At 39.7% G+C, this 23,903-nt stretch overlaps 3 gene segments (V, D, J or C); 1 reads left to right on the top strand and 2 right to left on the bottom strand.

Annotated features, from left to right (window-relative positions):
* Window positions 1-6,043: 6,043 nt before the first annotated feature.
* Window positions 6,044-6,500, bottom strand: LOC127533660 (Ig kappa-b4 chain C region-like). The segment is given in 1 exon segment: window positions 6,044-6,500. A coding segment is annotated over 1 exon segment (270 nt).
* Window positions 6,501-10,779: 4,279 nt separating this feature from the next.
* Window positions 10,780-20,188, top strand: LOC127533738 (immunoglobulin kappa variable 4-1-like). The segment is given in 4 exon segments: window positions 10,780-11,049; window positions 11,224-11,241; window positions 15,902-15,917; window positions 19,972-20,188. Coding segments are annotated over 4 exon segments (494 nt in total).
* A 1,451-nt stretch (window positions 20,189-21,639) lies between these two features.
* Window positions 21,640-23,903, bottom strand: part of LOC127533663 (Ig kappa-b4 chain C region-like) — a 12,865-nt gene continuing 10,601 nt past the window's right edge. The window contains 1 exon segment of the C gene segment in view: window positions 21,640-22,127. Within this exon segment, the coding sequence occupies window positions 21,790-22,056 (267 nt within the window).

Raw genomic sequence — 23,903 nt, 5'->3', positions numbered from 1 at the left:
GCATCTCTGATCAGTCTTCTCCTTGTTCCAGGTGAAAGTTTAGAGAGACGGCCGGGTCTTGGTAGATTTGCAGTGGTCTGATACTCCTTCCATTTCAATATGATTGCTTGCACAGTGCTCCTTGAGATGTTTAAAGCTTGGGAAATCTTTTTGTATCCAAATCCGGCTTTAAACTTCTCCACAACAGTATCTCGGACCTGCCTGGTGTGTTCCTTGGTCTTCATGATGCTCTCTGCACTTTAAACAGAAGCCTGAGACTATCACAGAGCAGGTGCATTTATACGGAGACTTGATTACACACAGGTGGATTCTATTTATCATCATCAGTCATTTAGGACAACATTGGATCATTCAGAGATCCTCACTGAACTTCTGGAGTGAGTTTGCTGCACTGAAAGTAAAGGGGCCGAATAATATTGCACACCCCACTTTTCAGTTTTTTATTTGTTAAAAAAGTATAAAATATCCAATAAATTTCATTTCACTTCACAATTGTGTCCCAATTGTTGTTGATTCTTGACAAAAAATTAGAATTTTATATCTTTATGTTTGAAGCCTGAAATGTGGCGAAAGGTTGAAAAGTTCAAGGGGGCCGAATACTTTCACAAGGCACTGTATATATTTATGTAACACTGATTGCTGTTTTGTATGTGTTAGGGACCTGCTCTGCGAATTAGCTGTTAGCTATTGACCAATGAACATGGCATCGGTTATCATAACAATGCTGCTTATTCTGTCCCTATTAAATAAACTTTAAATGATAAAAAAAGTCTGCTCCATTCCCCCTGATTAACAGTATCAAATACCTACAAGTGCAATACTGATGTATCAGTGCAATTCATATCATGTGTAGATCAGGTCTCCAACCACGAACTGTTTAAATACTGTAAATTTTCCGCTTATGCTTTATGTATATATATTTAGGGTGTGTTATATAGTTTATTTTTAATGCTGCTATTCGGAGAGTACTAAGCGGATTTTTATTGTTTTCTGTAACAGTGACAATAAAGATCTGTTCTATTTATATATGAGGCAGTTTTACACCAATCAGGCATAACATTCTGACGGGTGAAGTGAATAACACTGATTATCTCTTCATCCCTCTCCAGTGGTGTGCACAGAGAGACACCAGGTGGTGCTAGAGCACTTGCCCTTTGCCCTCAGTATCAAGCAGGTGCCCTCTGCATCTCAACTTTTTTTTTAAACTTAAACATTAAACACACACAGAGGCACACATGACCCATGAATATTTAGTAGCTAAATAAATGTCATTTACAATGTTACAGTACAATGCTTTTTTGACCCTTTGTGTGTTATTAAGATGTTAAAATAAATGCCATTACAGAAAATCTGTTCTTTATTTTTTCAGATCTCGCACTGTTATATTAAGGCAGCCAGTGATTCTATAAGCCGCACAAGGTGCCCTTTCTTTCCCACTGAGCACCTGCCCTCCAAATTGTCTGTGCACACCACTGTCTCCCTCTCTCTCTCTCTCTCTCTCTCTCTCTCTCTCTCTCTCCTCCTCCTCCTCCTCTCTCTATTCCTCTCTCTCTCTCTTTCCAACAAATTAAAAATGTCTTTAAATACACAATAACATCAAACCAACATATTGTAGAGAACAGATAAATGCAAGCAGAAGACGTCGTCTTGTGATTGGCTGAGAGCCTGTTCAGTCATCAGCTAAGATCCCAAACACAAGGATGCACACTGTAATATTACTGAAAAGATGATACCCTTCTGAATGAAAATGGATTGTTTTGTAACTTGACCAAAGAAATCCACACGTAAAAGAGAGATATCGCTCATCTCAGAAACCACCGGTGAAAATGCAAGCGGCAAGGCGACACCTGCTGCTGATGTAGCAGCCGATCAGGGTAGACCCAAAAATATACAGAGTTATCTGAAGTTACCTTCAAGAAGACAGATGGCATTGAACTACCAGTGTGTGCCAGTTGCTCCTCTGTGTTGCCAAATGAATCTAAAAAGCCATCAAAGCCACCCATAGCCACTTTGAAGACATATTTGTTGAATACCTCCAAACTAGTCTCAAATCCCTCCAAGGTCAACAGACCGTGATGAGAAAAAATGCCAGTGTTGGTGAGCTAGCTTTGATATGCTCTTATCAAGTTGTTCTTCGGATTGCCCAGAAGGAACAGCCATACACTTGGAGAGAATTTAATATTGCCTTGAGTGACTGACGTGTAAAACAATGTATGGAATGATATTGACATGAATAAATTGAAAACTGTTTCACTGTCAGACACAACCATTGCTGGACGTATTGATGAGATGATATCTGATGTGAGGGCACAACTGATAAAGCTGAGGTAGGCAGAAGTTTCCATCACAGCTGGATGAATCAATAGTTATGTCAAAGGCATTTGTGCACTTTGTCGATCAAAAGGAAATGCAGGATTTTTTGTTTTGCAGGTAACTTCCTGAAAGCACAAGTAGTTCTGAAATCTTCAAAGTTATTGATGTTTTTTTTCAAAGAAAATACATTCCATGGGCAAAATGTGTTGTGCTGTACACCGACAGTGCAAGAGTCATGACTGGTTTAAATAGTGGACTAACCATGACTGTAAGGGAGTCAGTTGTTGCCAAAGACATGAACACTGAATTGTTAAATGTCATGGACTCAGCCTTGAAAGTTGTCAATATTGTTAAGAGTGCTTTGCAAACACTTCTAATCTCTATGTTTCTGATGGAGAAGAACACACTGTGCTACTGTAACAATTCTGAGGTTTGATGGCTTTCACGTAGAAAGTGTTGTCATGTGTGTTGGAATTAGGATAATCTATTCAGGAGTTTCTACTTCTTGAAAAGCGCAGAGCTGGCTGCACTTTTCAGTGACAATGTCTGGGTCACCAAACTTGCATATCTTGCTGGCATTTTCAGTTATGCCCGGCCTGAGGGCTGCTGGAACAAAACATGAAAAACCATCCTTCACTGGTCCAAGCAGCCATAAAATGCATTCTCAGAAAAATAAAGTGTTATTTAAAATAAAGGAGATGGACTAACAAAGAATGTAGTTTGAACAAAAACACATTAGTAATGTTTAACTTAATTTTGGAGTGAGCAAGACCAAAACAACAAACAAAAACCCCACTAATCTGTTGAGCAAGACTGGCCTGACAAAACAAAAACAATCTTACCTCCCTACCTCAACTTAAGAGAAAATAAAAAAAACAACGGTTAACTCAAAAGTGGCTGCTCACTCCCACTATACATGAGCATGAATCACAGATTACTAAACAAAGAACAAGCTGTACTGGCTGTGTGTGCCGGTTGGAATCAATGTGAATGGATGGTATGCCCTCTGACTTTGAAGCAATGTCATCTCACTGTTACGGTGAACGGAGGCTCATGCAGGAAATGAGATCTCAGATCAGGGAGCAATTTAAAAGGCTAAATTAACAAAACAGGAATGAGATTAAAGAACAGGAAACCAGAACTGCTCTAGACCATGGAAATAATCTTTTGCATCCAAGGACGGCTCAATTCCTCCTAGCAAGGAGGCAGACTAAATACACGACAGAAAAGGGTAGATTAGCAAACCCACGTATGGTAACACCAAGGCAGGAATACTCTACTCGAACAAGAACCAACACGAAGTAATAATGTGAAGAGCTACTTTGACAGATAAAGACCACGGGTCAGATTATATGAAAGCCGAAATATTTATACAAGAGAATTTAGGCACAGAAACAATACGGATTGGTACCGTACAGGTAAGGAGATTTAGCTGATGTGGAGGTTTTCAGGGGAGACCGGTGTGCTGCGAGGTGGTGGCTGGCAGCCAGACGTGACGTGGGATCCAGCAGCAGAATGGCGATGGGGTTTTGTAGGGTTGGCGTCGGAGGTGACGTAGCAGCCAGGGTTTGTGGACTGGCAACAGAGGCGGCGTGGCAGGTGACTGGTGTCAGAGGTACAGAGGTGAGTGAACCTTGCCTGGGGACCAGACAGCCTTTATATTGTGTATTACAAATACACATAAAGTCAGTCTGGAACTGCTCCATTGAACCAAATCTAGCCCAGAGACGGGACTACCGATCACAGCTTGAACTGGAGAGAGCCAATCAGCGTAACACATGTGTGACGCAATCACTAAGCGACCTAACAATTGCCTTTCTGCCATGATGTTTTGTAGTTTTAACAGCTTCCTTCGCCGTACAGGGGTCCTGAGGAAAATCTAAGCTCTCCCTTTCAACAGTGGAGGGCAGCATTACGCATTCTATTGTACAGCCTGGTGGAATTAAAAATACATCCTTTTTAAAAAGAAAAGCTTTAAGAGCTGCTTCTTGTTGAGGTTTTATGGACAAATTCAGCCCGTGCAAAACAGAGGAAAGCGCACGAGAGAAACCTCGCTCTGTTGCAGTCGCATCGTTATCTCCCGCCTCTGGTGCTCTGATTGGTTCGGTCTGATCTGCTCGGAGCTTGAAAACCTGTCAAAATGTGTCAATGGAGGAGGGCTAGACCGTATTCCCGTATATCCCTTATAACGGGAATACAGTCTAGCTAAGCTAGGCTAGAGTGAACCAGTACTGACGTGAGGAAAACTGAAGATAGACCACAGATATCCAGGGTTTGGAACACAGAGTTTGCAGAGGAATTCAGGAAGGACGAAACCAGGAGTCCGAGGTTACACAAGCAGACAGGAACCAGTCTGGAATGGAGCAAAAACAAAATTACCAAGACTACAAGAGACGAGGAGTCACGACTGAACAGTGTGCTGCACTGACTGGAGAACATGCTGGTGATGTCAGTAATTTCCATCTATGGTGCATGGATTGGTTTGTACAAACAGTCATGGAGGTGGTCCGACAACAGCAGCAGCTCCTTCACAGACTGGGGGGATGGGGAGCCAGATAACGCCAACTGTAGTCAGTACTGTGTGGCTGAGAGCTCAAATCACCTTTGGAGTGATGAGAGCTGTGACAAGAAGTTAGCCTTCTGGTGATATAGAAGTAAAAAGATTTTTTTTTGGTGGACTGTCACCTTGCCAAGACCTCAAAAACAACAACATCTTGTCTTGTAAAGGTCCATAACTTAAAACACAACAACATATTAAACAATAAAAAGCCACAGTTCTTCCTCTGCCAGCTAGGGATGCTTAACTGGTCAGATCTGAAGGCAGCATGTACTCCAACATTAATCAGACTTCCTCTAATGATCTTTAGCAAAGTTTCTTCCTGCACTTTTGTGCCAAAGAAAGAAACAATCTATTTTCCTGTTTGCATGCGCAAGCATTTTGCTAGGAAAAGTTTCATAGGAATTTACACAATGAGTGAAAATGATTTGATCTCTGTTGGTTCTTAATCTGAGATCGTCTTGCTGCCTGTTGTACAACACACTCATAGGACTAAGCAGTAAATGTAGTAATTATAACCACTGTAAACTGTATTCATTTCTGAGACTCTTTTATGCAATTTGAGTTGAAGTCTATGATAAGTATTTATATATGTGAGAAAACAATAGATTAAAATATTTCTGTTAATTTATGGCCAATTTTTGAACATGCATTCAGCAGGTATGATGCAAAACCACATCAAAAGAAGTCCCAGCAACCATAAGCAATCATGTGTATATGTCAGATAGATTTACACCAATCAGGTATAGCATTCTGACCACTGACAGGTGAAGTGAATAACACTGATCATTGCTTCATCATGGCACTAGTAGGTTGGATATATTAGGAAGCAAGTGAACATTTTGTCCTCAAAGCTGATAGTTGTTACGGGCAAGAAAAATGGGAAGTGTAAGGATTTGAGGGAGTCTGAAAAGGGCCAGATATCTATCTATCTATCTATCTATCTATCGATCCATATATAATTTCTTTGTTGTGTCAATGCAAAACGAGACATTGTGTTGAACTTTTGCGGTGAAAAGTTCACACACATTTTTACAAAGTGACTCCAAAAAAAAAAAAGAATCCTTCATCACATTGTAGCATCTCTTTCATATTTGTACATTTTAACTGGAATAAGACATCTAACTAAACAACAAAATCCTCAGAAACATTTTTGATTTGAAGACAAACATCTTTATTTTGTGAAAACATGAGCTGTGACATGATGAGAAGGAAAACAGGACTATTTGAATCTTTATTTACTTTGATGAGAGACAGAAAGAGAGAGAGTTCCAGAGAGCAGACAGAGAGTCAAAGCAGTATGAGAGTCCCAGTGAGTGAGGTCAGGACTGGGAACACTGGTCTCTCCTCAGTGTCTGTGAGAGCGGAGTGTGGGAGCCCTGGGTGGCCTCACAGCTCACAGAGACCACCTTCCTCCACTGGTCTGCAGGGAGCCTCAGGGTGCTGCTCCAGCTGTAGTGGCCGTCCTTCTCCAGCACCCCGGGGCTCCTGCTCTCCTCCCAGCTCATGCTGCTGCTGCTGCTGCTGCTGCTGCCGTCCACCTTCCAGGACAGACTCCAGTCTGAGGGGAAGCCCTTGTTGGCCAGGCACATGAGCGTGGCCTTCCCCTGCTGCAGCTCCTCACTGGAGGGGGCAGCACCGTCAGGGTGGGACGGACATCACCTAGGAGACACCAATCAGCTTAGAGGACAGGGAGCACACAGCTGTCACTCAAACATCACACACGTGGACACCTTCAGTGTGAGACGCTGGATTCAGTCCTTCAAGGAGTTTGTGTCACATGCTTTTTCTGCTCCAGCACTCACTCACTCACACATTGTTTCAGTTCCCTTTCAGAAAGCTCTCATGTAAATCAGCTCAGAGAGAATCATCTCACAGTTTCACCTCAAATAAGTCCAACTACTCTGGAAACTAAACAAGCACATGTGGAAACATTCACAAGTTTTACTGCAAAATCACTTCAAAGTCTCAACTAAACATTAAAGTATTTAGTAGAAACAGAAAACTAGAGAAATTTAGTTGAAGAAAATTCAGAATTTTTCTGTGGATTTCAATCATCATTTACTAAACAGGTCAAATCATTTCATCCAGACGAAGAAACTATTTATGATGAAATGAGGAAGTTTAGATATTTTTGCACATTTTCAAATACAAATCTTTATCATCACTCCATCCAGGATTGAAGAACATAAATGTGTTTATATTGTCTTGTAAAAAAATTAACAACGTGACCAATAAAGTTTTATCCAATCCATACTTTAAGTTTCATAATTTTCCAACTTCAGTCCTTTAAATCATGTAAACATTGAATTTCATCAAACCTGATCAGAGTTAGCATCTATGAGGAGGAATTCAAACTTTAATACATGAAGTTTCTCTGAATTCAAAAATATTTTACAACTGGTCAGATGTAGAACTTTTAAAAGATATTTTAAGGAGTAGTATTTAGTTTTTAGCAATGAGTTAAAATATAAACTTACTTCCAACATCCAGTCTGGTTCCTCCACCAAAAGTCCACCACAGTGATACAAACTGATTGAGCCGCCGTACAAAAACCTCTGACTGTAGAGAGACACGGCTCTCTGACTTTGGAACAAACAAACTCACCAAAATCATTCACTGTTTGTATCATTTTGTCAGCTGGTATGAAAACTGAAAATAACACAGAGCTACAAATATCCATAATTTATTGTTTCATTTAGTATGTATAAATTTGAAATCATTTCTGGGTAAATATTCATTTTAAAGACAGAAAAGAAAAAGCAACAACATGAATATTTCATACACATAAACTGTAAAATATGTCATACATGGTAAATTAATTACACATTTATAATTAATGCTCTGATACATTGACTGATCCATTGATACATTTTCAAAAATAGTTCTAAGTCAGAAAATAGCTTCAGTGTTCTGGGAGAGTTTATCATCCTGACAGCAGAAATGTAATGATCTAAAAGTTTCACAGAAGTTTTTTTCTTAAGTTTGAGATGATAAATTATAAAAAAAGTTTTATTCTCATTAAGTACTTAAAAGAGAGTTGGAAGTCGAGACATATTTCCAATCATTTCTGTGATAAATGAATTTATCCACTGATAAACTCTCATTAATTATTTGAAGAAGAAAGGAAACATTTTGAAACAAGGTATATCTAGAAGAGTAAACCTGAATAAAAAATCTTAGAATACATTTTGGGTAATGTTCTTAATCAATTTTCCGATAATCTGATTGATTGATTGACAACCAGCATGATCAGATTGATCCAAGTCCCTGTTGGAGTGAGTCAGACATTTCCATAGAGACACTTTGCATCAGCAGCACCATGCTCCAGTGCTCTGGGAGACTTTATAGTCCTGACACTTGAACACTGGATGACTGACAGCTGTCCTTCATCACAACAGAAGACACACAAATCCTCCTCATCAGAAACATGACTCTGATCTGCGTCCTCATCTGGACTCTCCTCTGCATCACTCAGGGTGAGGAAAATGATTTTTCTGTGATGTGAAATCATTTGACTGAAGCTGAGTTTCATTGTTTCTTCTCTCTCCTCAGGCTCTGTTGGACAAAATGTTGTTTTGACTCAGTCAGCAGATAAATCAGTGCAGCTCGGTCAAACTGTCTCTATTGACTGTAAAGCCAGCACTAAAGTAGCTCACCACTCTGGTTCACAATACTACCTGGCCTGGTACCAGCAGAAAACTGGAGAAGTTCCAAAACTCCTGATCTATTACACAACAAGCAGAGTTTCTGGAATCTCCTCCAGATTCAGTGGAAGTGGAACAGGGAATGGAGTGGACTTTACTCTGACCATCAGTGGAGTCCAGACTGAAGATGCAGCAGTTTATTACTGTCAGAGTTATCATTACATCAACAGTCAGTATGTGTTCACACAGTGAAAAAGCGTCGTACAAAAACCTCCCTCAGTCAGACTGAACAGAAACTGAACTGACTGATACAGTTCACTGAACAAACACATGCATTCATGAAGTGGTTTCTACATGTCTCCACTGTTTCTTTCACCATGAATCATGAATATCAAGCATCAAGACAAGTTTCATGTTAAATACTGAAACAAATATCAGTCAAATTATTTTGTCATTGACTGTTTCTCATCATCCAAAAACATATTTATTGCTGATTCATCTGTGACTGTTTATGAGATCAAGCTTCATCAGGACCTTTGACCTCAGCTTTATGTTGAATCACAGCTCCACAACTACAGAAATATGAAGACACAGATCAGCATCAGAAACCTTCATGATCAATAACAACCCAAACAAAGTCTGAACATCTCTCTAATCTCAGAAAAAAAAACTCGTAAATGTTTCAAACACTCAAAAACATAACTTTTCACCTATAGATAACTATACTACAACATATTTAAAACCAGAATGTAAACTGCATCAAAACCAACTGCAGATGAGCTCCGTCTCCTTCAGTATCACATCATGACCAACTCAAGTGTTGAAAACCTCTTCAGACTTTGTGTCACCATGATCAAATGCAGAAAATGATCTTCTTTTCTCTGACTTCATTGAACAGCATCACACAGCAGAAGGATGGAGACTGAGAGACGTTCTACATGTTACACAGCAGGTGGTTTCATTGGTTATTTCAGACATGTCATTGTGATCTTATGGAGCCTCATTAACCTGAACACTTTTCTACATACAAACATCTGAGCTGCTGCACAGATTCACAGTTTCTACAGTGAAATCATTGAGAACAAAACAGTCGTGTTCAGGATCAAGTTTTTTGGTATGAATCAAGGGGATTATTACAGAGTTTTTATCTTTGCTGCTTGAATTGACCAAAAAAGAGACAACAGACAGTCAGCCTTCAAATCAAACACTGCTTTTTGTTCTTAACTTATAACGTTAATCATATGACAGAAAAGATTCACACAAGCAGTGGTTCTTTATCAAATTATTTAAGGAAGGATTTAACCACACTTCAGTACCAGTGTTTGTTCAACAACATCACAGCGAGCTCAACATACAGTCTGTGTCATCATCACAACACACCTGTCTGACTCATTTTGCTCTACAAGTTCACATCTGTAATGCTACAGAATGGATTGTCCTTCATAAAGAAACTTTAATGCAGTGGAAACAGACACTAACAGTTTAAATATTGATTATTCTCATCAATAATGGATTTAATTCAAGTTTTCCACATGAGATAATCTGAACTTTGTTTCTTTCAGCTGTTTAGGACTAATCCCTCTGAATGTAATGAAAACCTGCAGCATCAGACAGCAGCTGGATCAATATGTCCATCTCCAAGAGAGAGTTTTGCACACATTTGCACACAAAAGAAAAGCACTGATTACTTTATCCAATTCTGGTCATTTTGAACTGACCTCCAGAAAGCACTGAGAGAAGATGAGTCCAGACCAGGATCTATCAGCAGCTCACACTGTGTACAACTACATGTCTTCATATCAGACAGGTGAGTTGTCACACAGCTGCAGTTAAATATTTTGTCACATCACATCTTCAAGCTGACCCTGAGATTTCAGTTTGACTTTTTAAGAAATGACTGTTAGTCATTTGGACACTTTGTTCAGCTGCTTTTATTATGCATCATACATCACCTGGTGTGTTACTTAGATTCTTGAGAATGACAAATATCAAATTTAGTTTGTGGTACAGCATTAAAAAGAAGACAATTTAGCGACAACAAATCTTTCAGAAACAGTCTGACTGTCTGGACAAGCTACACCTTCAGAACGCATTAGTGCTGTTTGCATGTTTTTTTTACCATAAAACTCTGAACTCCAATGAGGACATTTCCATAGAGAGACACTTTGCATCAGCAGCACCATGCTCCAGTGCTCTGGGAGACTTTATAGTCCTGACACTTGAACACTGGATGACTGACAGCTGTCCTTCATCACAACAGAAGACACACAAATCCTCCTCACCAGAAACATGACTCTGATCTGCGTCCTCATCTGGACTCTCCTCTGCTGCTGCTTCACAGGTAAAGTCCAGAGAATACAACTCCTCTCCTCTATCAACATCCGTCCCTCTCAAATCAAGCCCACAGAACCATGACGCTGCTTTCTCTTTGTGTCTCTGTATCCTCAGAGTCCAGAGGACAGGTCACAGTGACTCAGTCTGGAGCAGTGAGCTCTGCTCTGGGAGGCTCCGTCACCATCAGCTGTAAGACCAGTCAGGATGTTTATGGCTCTGACCGTTTAGCCTGGTACCAACAGAAAGATGGAGGAGTTCCTAAACTGCTCATTAAGTTTGTTAATCAGCGATTGTCAGGGATTCCAGATCGTTTTACAGGCAGTGGATCAAACTCTGACTTCACTCTGACCATCAGTGGAGTCCAGACTGAAGATGCAGCAGTTTATTACTGTCAGAGTCTCCATAGCATCAACAGTCAGTATGTGTTCACACAGTGAAAAAGCGTAGTACAAAAACCTCCCTCAATCAGACTGAATAGAAGCTGAAGTGACTGATACAGTTGACTGAACACACACACACACACACACACACACACACACACACACACACACACACACACACACACACACACACACACACACACACACACATGTTTGTTTTTCTATACCGGTGGGGACTTACCATTGACTCCCATTCATATCTAACTCCTAACCCATACCCTTACCCTAACCTTAACCATCACCAAATCAATGCCTAACCCTAAACAAACGTTTTTGCACTTTTACATTTTTTATTAACAACAATATGGCCAAGAAAACGGTGTTGCCACCCGTGGGGACCTCATTTTAGGTCCCCACCGTAAGACAAGTCCCCACCTTTATAGCAAATAGTCAGGTCAAAGTCCCCACCTGTATAGCAGAAACAAGTACACACACACACACACACACACACACACACACACACACACACACACACACACACACACACACACACACACACACACATACACACACACACACACACACACACACACACACCTGCTTGCTAAATCAGTGGAATGTAACAACATGTGCTTCAGTTTCCAGTCAGCATGTTCACATGATAAGAACCACCCAGGAAGGATCTTGTATGAGGAAGACATCATGTCTGCTATGAGGATCCACAAGCTAAAAAACATAACAGCTGTAACTTTCATTTCCAATCCAAAAAGGATATTTTAATTGATTAAAGGCAAATGTTATGTCACAGAAGGCCTTTTTCTTTCCAATACACACAAAAAAATCACCATTCTGTAAAGAAAAACTAGAAAGTTTTCATAATTGTCAAACTGAACCATCAAATGTTTGTCATCTCCGTTTGGAAAATTATCAAACAGTTCATGACTAATTAACTTTTTGTTACCCCTTACAGTTTTTTTTTTCAATTGCTAACAGGCATTGGTCCAAACTGAAGTCACATGTTCAAAACTGTTAACACAGCCTGCATTTCCATCATGTATCTCAGCTAAACAGTTAATCTCATCCCCAAAACTGTTTCTCACCAACAAAACACTTCATACATGTCTCAAAATAAGCTCATTCAACCACAACACTAGAACACTTTGGAAACAAACACTGTCACTCTGAGCACACTGAGCTGCAAAATACTAACAACAGAGAGCATTACATGAAATTAATTGTAATCTTTCAAGTTTGAATGATTTCTTTTTAGATAAATCAGTATTTTATTATAAAATAAGATCTTTGCACTTTGAGTTCTCTAAATTATTGTAATATATTGCAACAAGAATGAATCGGGAATGCAGCAGTTTACTTCAGCAACATTGACGTATTTTCTCTGTGCCTTTGCATCGGTACTTTGGGACCTTACAAAAAATAAAAAGTTTACTGTCAACAAAAATAAAATGCAGAATCTTAGAATTCAGTGGGCAGAATAGAAATCAAGAGATAAAATTCAAAAACCAACAACACATGTATACTGTAACATTTACACCCTGTCGTCTGCATTTGGCCTCATGTTTTCATCCATTACATCTGATGTCTTCTCTCACGATGCATTGTGGGTAGAACCTTTCTGAGTGTCTCCTTCTATATGGTTTCTGATGAGGCCAAACACAGATCACCTGGACCGTTTTTCAGCTGACAACTACACTCAGGTGTGTTTGGAATTAGAAATTCTTTTTGTTTATTTTTATTGTCAATATTTTGATATGATTTTCAATAGATTTCAATGTGGCTGCAGCACAAATTCCCCGTGTCACATCACAAGATCAATGCTGCAGACTTTTGAAAATATGATTTAATTTTCTTCATATAACCACATTCAGTCAACATAGACAATCACAAGAAAACATATCCCAACACTGTAAACCCACAAAATAGACAAATAAAAATACTGTACTACCAGTAAGGGTTAAAAATATGTAAAGAAAATGAAGAAAACAAAAAGAAATCTGAGTAAAATAAATTAAATACTAAACATCTCTTCACCGAGCTGGATCTGGCCAGATAATTTTTATCTACATCACAGGCAATATCTTCGTTGGCAAGACAACGTGGGAAGAACCGTCTTGAATGACGGATCCATCCTTGCACAGCTGCAGCGTCAATTTGGTCACAAGCCTCTTCCATGGCCTGAATGAGGGGCATCTGAGTCTGGGGCCAGAGATCATAAACTTTCCACCGCCATGCCGAGAAAAATTCTTCGATGGGGTTTAGAAATGGAGAGTATGGTGGAAGGTATAGGACTGTAAACAGTGGATGGTGCTGAAACCAGTTCTGGACCAGAGCAGAGTGGTGGAATGACACATTGTCCCAGATGACAATGTAGTGGATCTGGTGCATTTGGTTATTTACTGGGAGGAGGTTGTGCAATCTGTCCAAAAATCTGATCATTTGATCTGTGTTGTAAGGGCCCATATTGGCATGAGGGTGGAGGACCCCATTCAGGGAAATGGCTGCGCAAAGGGTGATGTTACCCCCACGTTGCCCTGGGACATTAATTATAGCCCTGTGGCCAATGATGTTTCTGCCTCTCCTTCTGACTTTCCTGAGGTTGAACCCTGCCTCATCGATGTAAATAAATTCATGTGGGATTTCCTCAGCATCCATCTGTAAAACTCTCTGAAATACAGTGAAAGACAAGATTGTGTAGTTCAGCATAGGTCTAGTATGCAGTAAATTTACATGTAAAAATTATTACGTGTGCAGTATGTAACATCACAATGTTAAAGTGAACAATACATACCTCCACATACTCATGCCCCAGCTGTTTGATCCTCTCTGAATTCCTCTCAAAAGGTACTCGATACAGTTGTTTCATGTGAACTTGATGTTTTTTCAGGATGCGTGCTATTGTTGTCAGAGAGACCTGATGGACATTATTGAAAATGGTGTTGTCACTAATAATTTTGGCTTGAAGTTCTCTGAGCCTAATGGCATTATTGGTCAAAACCATGTTTAAGATTTCTGTCTCTTGCTCTGGTGTGATTATAGGGCCCCTTCCTCCTTGTCGTTCTCAGCCCTCAATCCTATGTAGAAAAAAACCACATGTAAGCTATTGTAAAATGACACAGGAAGAGGTATCAAAAGTGCCGATATGGTGGATACAATACAGCAAGCAGCTGATTACTGTAACTGTTGACAACTTTTTTTTTACCTGTTTTCTTGTCGAAATGTCCTTATGACAGATGCCACTGTAAATCTGCTAAGATTTGGCTGAACTCTTAGTCCAGCTTCCCTCAGCATCAATCCATGATTCATGACGTGATCAACTAGTGTTGCTCGAATCTCATGAGACAAATTTGGTCCTCTTCTTCTTTGAGGGTGTTCTCCTCCTGCTTCAGGTCTTCCTCTTCCTCTTCCTCGACCTCTGCCTCTACCTCCTGCTCGTCCTCCACGGATTCCCCCTGTCATCCTCACTCGTCTTCCTCTGGCTGCTTCCATTTTGGTGGAAAGCAGGTGAACTCACCTGTTGCATTTTTATCGTGCTCAAACCTGATTGGTGTGTCTACAATAAAGCAATCGTGTGTTTGCACACCTGATGTGGGTGTTTAACCAAATGGCTCATGGGTGTGGTGATTTGTCCATCAGTGCTGTGGAATTGCAAGGAAGTGACATCATGATATATAGTGCAGCGGTTAAGGAGAATATTTGGAAGAATTGTTCAAATTGTGATAAAAGTACCAAATTTTGCAGATGCATAGCCAAGACCATTGGTAAGCAGAAGAAGGAGAGCTTCAGCAAAAATTAAAAGATTAAGGGGGTGGTTTCAATGTTAATAAGTTCATACATGCTTTACTCGCTTCTGGCAGATCTGTCCACTTTGGGATCCATCCTTGTTTGGTCTTCTCCCAACCCCAGTCAGCAGGTGATGGGAGTTCTTGCTGAGCTACTAACGTCTGACCCCAAACATAAGCAGCTTGATACACTGCTCTCTTGATGTGCTGTTTTAGTGCTCCCTGGGTGGGAGGAATATTCTCCAAGTCTCGAGACCCTCGAGCAAAGAGACACTGATGGGCTTCATTGACACTGGATGCCTCAGATGTCTTTGCATAGAGCAGCACAACAAATCGTTCAAGCTGGGCAACTTAATGTCCACTGATGTCTGCTGGATACGTTGATAGCCTGGTGAAAACAGATGATATCTCAGGAAATACTGTCCAAATATCCCATGCTGTTTTCTTTCCTCTGTCTGCAAATGCTGATGTGGTGTCACATCCAGTCAGACTGTGAAAGAAAGGTAAACCAGAGGATTTCACAGACCCCACTGCAGATGCAATAGAGTGTGCTGGGATGTAACGATAGTGTTTCCCAACACCAAATGCTATCCATAATTCAAGCACTGAAAGCCTTTGCATTTGTGATATTGCAAGGACAACTACATCTGTGTCATCTGTCCTTATCAGCATTTTCTTGTGGCCTTCACTTGCAGCATGTGCTGCATGCAGCAGCATGTGTGTATCAACCTCTTCCTGATTACAAGGTTCAAGGGCTGTGATGTTCTCTTTGTCACACCGGTGGGCAGTCAGCACTTTGTCATGACAAGTAGTGTACAACTGCTTGCCTTCTACCACCATTTTTGAAATCTTCTCTGACAGGTATCTGAAGAGTTCCTGCTTATTCTCAGTGTTTCTGAGGAAGTCTGCCCAGTTTCTTGGTATGCTGTCTTATCTGAAACTCTTCTTCTAACTCGCTGGCCTTGTCCCTCTCGTGCTTGTCCCTTTATGCTGAATGGAAAATATTGGTCCCAAACAACATCCAATCTCTCCACATTGACAAGTAGAGATTCAATGTAGGGTATGAATTCAAGTGAGGCATATTCCTCAAATGTTTTAGCTGCCTTAGGTTTCCTCATGTATTAAGAATAACATCGTATTTGAGATCAAGAAGTATAACAATAAACTGAAACAAGGACAATACTGTAAAGAGTGAAATACATGAAAAAGACATAGGATTGTTACTTTTAAGTTACACAGCTATAAATTGTGCAACAATTGGATGAACAGCCATGTATAATGTAGGCCAAATGTTACTGATATGGTATAATTCTGCACTGTTAAGTATTCTGTATATTCAAAGTTTAAATTGTGTACATTTTGAAGTATTTATGCTGCAGAACCACTTTTTTTTTAGCTCAACATGCTTAAAATCCCTCCAATCAATAGCTGTCTTCCACTTGAAGGGAAAATAGGCCACCAATTTGGCTATATACATAGTGTTAAATGATTTTTAAAATATTTAACATATTAACCGATACCCAATATTTAATACTTAATCTACCCCTGAAATAATGCAAATTTCTGGTGAAGCTCTCCCTGATGTGGAAGACAAGGGTTCAGGCTCTACTTGGTCCAAGTTTGGTACTTTTATCATAATTTGAACAATTATTCTCTTAACCGCTGCACTAATACGTCTGTGTCTAATGTATACAAGTGTGTTTAATGTTTTGCAAATGACTGTGTGTATTGTTCTGCAAAAAGTGTGAGGCTGATTTTGTGTTTATAGTGGTGAAAATGTGGTCCCGTGTTTTGCTCCTTGAGTGTAAGGTATTGATAATTATGTGATTCTTTTGTTTTTAGTGTTTATGCAATCATAAAAAACTGTATCAAATTGAGTTTGTGGTACAACATTAAAAGAAGACAACTTAACTACAACAAATCTTTCAGAAACAGTTTTTGATTCTCTGGACAAGCTACATCTGCAGAACACATTGTGAATAGTCTTCATTTGAACTATATTTGAATGAGGAAATGGTCTCTGTTAGTGCTGTTTGCATGTTTTGTTACCATAAAACTCTGAACTCCAATGAGGACATTATTTTGTTTTTGACTGTTTCTCATCATCCAAAAACATATGTATTGCTGATTCATCTGTGACTGTTTGTGAGATCAAGCTTCATCAGGACCTTTGACCTCAGCTTTATGTTGAATCACAGCTCCACAACTACAGAAATATGAAGACACAGATCAGCATCAGAAACCTTCATGATCAATAACAACCCAAACAAAGTCTGAACATCTCTCTAATCTCACAAAAAACTAGTAAATGTTTCAAACACTCAAAAACATAACTTTTCACCTATAGATAACTATACTACAACATATTTAAAACCAGAATGTAAACTGCATCAAAACCAACTGCAGATGAGCTCCGTCTCCTTCACTATCACATCATGACCAACTCAAGTGTTGAAAACCTCTTCAGACTCTGTGTCACCATGATCAAACAAATGCAGAAAATGGTCTTCTCTTCTCTGACTTCATTGAACAGCATCACACAGCAGAAGGATGGAGACTGAGAGACGTTCTACATGTTACACAGCAGGTGGTTTCATTGGTTATTTCAGACATGTCATTGTGATCTTATGGAGCCTCATTGACCTGAACACTTTTCTACATACAAACATCTGAGCTGCTGCACAGATTCACAGTTTCTACAGTGAAATCATTGAGAACAAAACAGTCGTGTTCAGGATCAAGTTTTTTGGTGTGAATCAAGGGGATTATTACAGAGTTTTTAGCTTTGCTGCTAAATTGACAAAGAAAAAAAGGAGACAACAGTCAGCCTTCAAATGGAACACTGCTTTTTGTTTTTTAACCATAACATTAATCATATTACAGGACAGACTCACACAAGCAGTGGTTCTTCATCAAATTATTTAAGGAAGGATTTAACCACATTTCAGTACCAGTGTTTGTTCAACAACATCACAGCGAGCTCAACATACAGTCTGTGTCATCATCACAACACACCTGTCTGACTCATTTTGCTCTACAAGTTCACATCTGTAATGCTACAGAATGGAATGTCCTTCATAAAGAAACTTTAATGCAACGGAAACAGATGCTAATAGATTAAATATTGATTATTCTCATCAATAATGGATTTAATTCAAGTTTTCCACACAAGATAATCTGAACTTTTTTTCTTCCAGCTGTTTAAGACTAATCCTTCTGAATGTAATGAAAACCTGCAGCATCAGACAGCAGTTGGATCAATATGTACATCTCCAAGAGAGAGAGAGAGTTTTGCACACATTTGCACACAAAAGAACAGTACTGATTACTTTATCCAGTTCTGGTAGTTTTGAACTGACCTCCAGAGAGCATGGCTGTTAGTCATTTGGACACTTTGATCAGCTGCTTTTATTATGCATCATACATCATCTGGTGTGTTACTTAGATTCTTGTGAATGACAAATATTGAATCTAGTTTGTGGTACAGCATCAAAAGGTGACAATTTAGCTTCTACAAATCTTTCAGAAACAGTCTTTGATTCTCTGGACAAGCTACATCTGCAGAACGCATTGTGAATAGTTGTCAGGATTCGGAAGGAGAGCTCCGGTGCAGGGAATGGACAGGCACGCAGAGGTTTAAGTTTTAAAGGCTGTATTGCCACGGTACAATGTCTTAAGGCTTTAACTTGCAGGCGGAAGGCTAACCGGAAAAAACAAACGAATAAGGAAGCTTCGCGCTTTAATGCTACTAATGGCTGATGACAGAGTAAGCCAGAACTCACGGTGAGTAACACCCAGGCAAGAACTGGGACTAATACTAAAACACAAGAAAACAAGGCAGGGAAAAAAACAACTGAAAGCGAAGCCTCTGGCTTGATACTACTAACACTCTAAAGAATGACAAACGTAAACTCAATCGACACACATAGGAAAAAAATGAAGCTACAACGAAAACTCAAAAACTCAGGGATGCTCGGACTGGGCTTCGGCTGGAGTAAGAATCTGGGAGGGGTTGCAGTGGTGGGGTCGGTGGAGATGAACATTGGACGGAACAACGGTGACGGTAGGTGACTTTCAGGTGGTCGCAGAATGATCCAGGAGATGAACAGAATAAACCGAGACGGAGAACAGTAGGTGCAGGTGAGACGAGGACTGTAGCAGAAGAGAGACCAGAATTACTATAAGCACACAGGAAACTTAAGAACTATGACTGTAAGCACAAGAACTGTTACATTAGGTTTCACGATCCAGCACTTAGAGTTGAGTGACGTCCATTCTTATGGCAGAGGAAGTGAGGCTGATTGGCTGTGTTCCCACTTGCTCCTAATCCGGCAGTTGATTGAAAACGAGCAACACCTGTTGCTGGAGTCACAAGGTGAGGACACCTAAAAAGGAAAAAAGGGAGGGGAGGAGGCACTAGCCAGAGTTGTCAGCAGCCAGCCTCATAATTGTCTTCATTTGAACTGTATTTGAATGAGGAAATGGTCTCTGTTAGTGCTGTTTGCATGTTTTGTTACCATAAAACTCTGAACTCCAATGAGGACATTTCCATAGAGAGACACTTTGCATCAGCAGCACCATGCTCCAGTGCTCTGGGAGACTTTATAGTCCTGACACTTGAACACTGGATGACTGACAGCTGTCCTTCATCACAACAGAAGACACACAAATCCTCCTCATCAGAAACATGACTCTGATCTGCGTCCTCATCTGGACTCTCCTCTGCTGCTGCTTCACAGGTAAAGTCCAGAGAATACAACTCCTCTCCTCTATCAACATCCGTCCCTCTCAAATCAAGCCCACAGAACCATGACGCTGCTTTCTCTTTGTGTCTCTGTATCCTCAGAGTCCAGAGGACAGGTCACAGTGACTCAGTCTGGAGCAGTGAGCTCTGCTCTGGGAGGCTCCGTCACCATCAGCTGTAAGACCAGTCAGAATCCGAGCTATTTACACTGGTACCAACAGAAAGATGGAGGAGTTCCCAAACTGCTCATTAAGTATGTTAATCAGCGATTGTCAGGGATTCCAGATCGTTTTACAGGCAGTGGATCAAACTCTGACTTCACTCTGACCATCAGTGGAGTCCAGACTGAAGATGCAGCAGTTTATTACTGTCAGAGTGCTCACTACATCAACAGTCAGTGGTTGTTCACACAGTGAAAAAGCGTCGTACAAAAACCTCCCTCAGTCAGTTTTGATTTGATACAGTTCACTGAACACACACAGACAGACAATGTTACCAAGCAGATTAAATATGACTTGTTCTGTTGCAGCTCCTCATCATTCTAAATACAAACATAATCATTTGTTCTTTTCTGACTGTCCAGAAAACCAAGAGAAGTGACTGTGGGACAGCAAATGAGAATAAACTGTTATGATTTGAGTGTGAAGACACAGACCAGCATCAGAAACCAGACAATCAAAGATGTCATGGCCCAAAAGCATCTGTACATCCCTCAGTACTACAAAATGTAATGTTAAATATAATGTAAAATATAAAAACTAAATGATGAAAAGAAAGCTTCAATATTCAGTGGAAACAAAAATGGTCAAATAATAAAAATCAATAAGTCAGAAAGTTCGTTCCTGACGTTGGAAACAGCAGTTGTGGAGCTTTCACAGATCTTCCTCAGCAGAAGAAATCACCCAGTTTTCATGAATGAGAGTTTGTTAGACTGAACAGGATCTAATTGAAACAGTCAGGGAGGCAGGTGGAGTGAAGGAACCTGACAATGAAGCTGATTGGAGGATGAGGAGCAGGTGATCAGGAGGGTGAAGGAGACTGGAGGGAAAGTGTGAGGACGTCTGTTGGTCAGATGGTGAACAGCAGCGACTGGAAAGATCCATAGAAATAGAGAGACCTGGTGAAGAGAGAACGAGGCTGAAGACACAGAAGAAGAACAAAATAAACAGAACAGTCATGACTCATCACTATTTTATTTTTCACAGTCATTTTCTCAGTGTCAAATAAAACAGTTGTTTCTGTTTTGTTGAAATTCTGTTGTTGGATGTTTTTGTTTCTTGGTATTTTTTACTGATGTTACTCCATCTTACCTTATCTTATCTAAACAGATGCACTACTTGTAAAACTAAAAGCTTTTCCAATAAACAAATCAATTCTCTTAATTTAATGATTAGGTTTTGAATATTTGACAGAACTGTAGGACTTCAATTTTTACCTCCGCCAGGAGGTTATGTAATCATCGGCCTGGCGGAGGTCTGCGCTCTCCGAGTGCTTTTCTAGTTAACTATTTAATTACAGTAATTCAGAACTGTCTTTCTTTTGTTGCCATTTATGGGAAATGATTATATAGTATTTTATTTGTTGTTTTCTTTTGGCAGCTTCATGGTCACTTCAACATGAACTTAACTCATCCTTCTCTCCCACATTACTACGAACTGCTTTATTGTACCAGAGGAAAATGAAGACATCATCTTGAATTTATACAGCTAAATGATCGTTGATGTTTTCATAAAATGGACCCTGATATATAAAGACTCTCTTTCATCACATTGTAGCATCTCTTTCATAGTTACAGATTTTAACTGAAACAAAGCGTCTGACAAATCAATAATCTTCTAAGAAACATTTTTGATTTGAAGACAAACATCTTTATTTTGTGAAAACATGAGATGTGACATGATGAGGAGGAAAATAGGACTATTTGAATCTTTATTTACTTTGATGAGAGACAGAAAGAGAGAGAGTTCCAGAGAGCAGACAGAGAGTCAAAGCAGTATGAGAGTCCCAGTGAGTGAGGTCAGGACTGGGAACACTGGTCTCTCCTCAGTGTCTGTGAGAGCGGAGTGTGGGAGCCCTGGGTGGCCTCACAGCTCACAGAGACCACCTTCCTCCACTGGTCTGCAGGGAGCCTCAGGGTGCTGCTCCAGCTGTAGTGGCCGTCCTTCTCCAGCACCCCGGGGCTCCTGCTCTCCTCCCAGCTCATGCTGCTGCTGCTGCTGCTGCTGCCGTCCACCTTCCAGGACAGACTCCAGTCTGAGGGGAAGCCCTTGTTGGCCAGGCACATGAGCGTGGCCTTCCCCTGCTGCAGCTCCTCACTGGAGGGGGGCAGCACCGTCAGGGTGGGACGGACATCACCTAGGAGACACCAATCAGCTTAGAGGACAGGGAGCACACAGCTGTCACTCAAACATCACACACGTGGACACCTTCAGTGTGAGACGCTGGATTCAGTCCTTCAAGGAGTTTGTGTCACATGCTTTTTCTGCTCCAGCACTCACTCACTCACACATTGTTTCAGTTCCCTTTCAGAAAGCTCTCATGTAAATCAGCTCAGAGAGAATCATCTCACAGTTTCACCTCAAATATGTCCAACTACTCTGGAAACTAAACAAGCACATGTGGAAACATTCACAAGTTTTACTGCAAAATCACTTCAAAGTTTCAAATAAACATTAAAGTATTTAGTAGAAACAGAAAAATACAGAAAGTTAGTTGATAAAAATGAAGAGTTTTTCTGTGGATTTCAATCATAATTTACTAAACAGGTCAAATCATTTCATCCAGATGGAGAAAGAATTTATGATGAAATGAGGAAGTTTAGAAATTTTTGCACATTTTCAAATACAAATCTTTATCGTCACTCCATCCAGGATTGAAGAACATAAATGTGTTTATATTGTCTTGTAAAAAATTGACAAAGGGACCAAAGGAGTTTTATCCAATTCATACTTTAAGTTTCGTAATTTTCTAACTTCAGTCCTTTAAATCATATAAACATTGAATTTCATCAAACCTGATCAGAGTTAGCATCTATGAGGAGGAATTCAAACTTTAATACATGAAGTTTCTCTGAATTTAAAAATATTTTACAACTGTTCAGATTTTGAGCTTTTAAAATATATTTTAAAGAGTAGTATTTAGTTTTTAGCAATGAGTAAAAATATAAACTTACTTCCAACATCCAGTCTGGTTCCTCCACCAAAAGTCCACCACAGTGATACAAACTGATTGAGCCGCCGTACAAAAAAACCTCTGACTGTAGAGAGACACGGCTCTCTGACTTTGGAACAAACAAACTCACCAAAATCATTCACTGTTTGTATCATTTTGTCAGCTGGTATGAAAACTGAAAATAACACAGAGCTACAAATATCCATAATTTATTGTTTAATTTTGGAAATGTCAATTTTACATTTTTTGGGGTAAAAATTCAATTTCAAAACAGAAAATAAAAAGCAACAACAAGAAGATTTCATACATATGAACTGTTAAATATATCATACATGATAAATTAAGTTAAAAAATTAAAAATTAAAATTAAGTACACATTTCCAAATGATGCTGTGATAAATTGATTTATCCATTGATATACTTTGAAAAATTGTTGTAAGTCAGAAAAAAGCTCCAGTGTTCTGGGAGAGTTTATCGTCCTGACAGCTGAAATGTAATGATTTTTAAGTTTCACAGAAGTGTTTTCTCAAGACTGAGATGATAAATTATAAAAAGAAAGGTCTGCACACATAAAGTATTTCAAAGAGAAACAATATCAGCAGTCAGTCCACATATATTTCCAATAAATTACTAAATTAATTAACTGATCCCCTGATAAATTCTCACTAAATATTTGAAAAAAATGGAAACGTTTTGAAACAAGGTATATCTAGAAGAGTAAACCTGAATACAAACTCTTAGAAGATATGTTGTGTGATGTTCCTAATAAATATTCTGATAATCTGATTGATGATTGATAACCAGCATGATCAGATTGATCCAAGTCCCTGTTGGAGTGAGTCAGACATTTCCATAGAGAGACACTTTGCATCAGCAGCACCATGCTCCAGTGCTCTGGGAGACTTTATAGTCCTGACACTTGAACACTGGATGACTGACAGCTGTCCTTCATCACAACAG

This window comes from Acanthochromis polyacanthus, chromosome 4, assembly GCF_021347895.1.
Source record: "Acanthochromis polyacanthus isolate Apoly-LR-REF ecotype Palm Island chromosome 4, KAUST_Apoly_ChrSc, whole genome shotgun sequence".
In the NCBI taxonomy this organism is placed as follows: domain Eukaryota; kingdom Metazoa; phylum Chordata; class Actinopteri; family Pomacentridae; genus Acanthochromis; species Acanthochromis polyacanthus.
The sequence above is the reverse complement of the archived record's forward strand: the minus strand, read 5'-3'. Positions and strand labels throughout refer to the sequence as shown.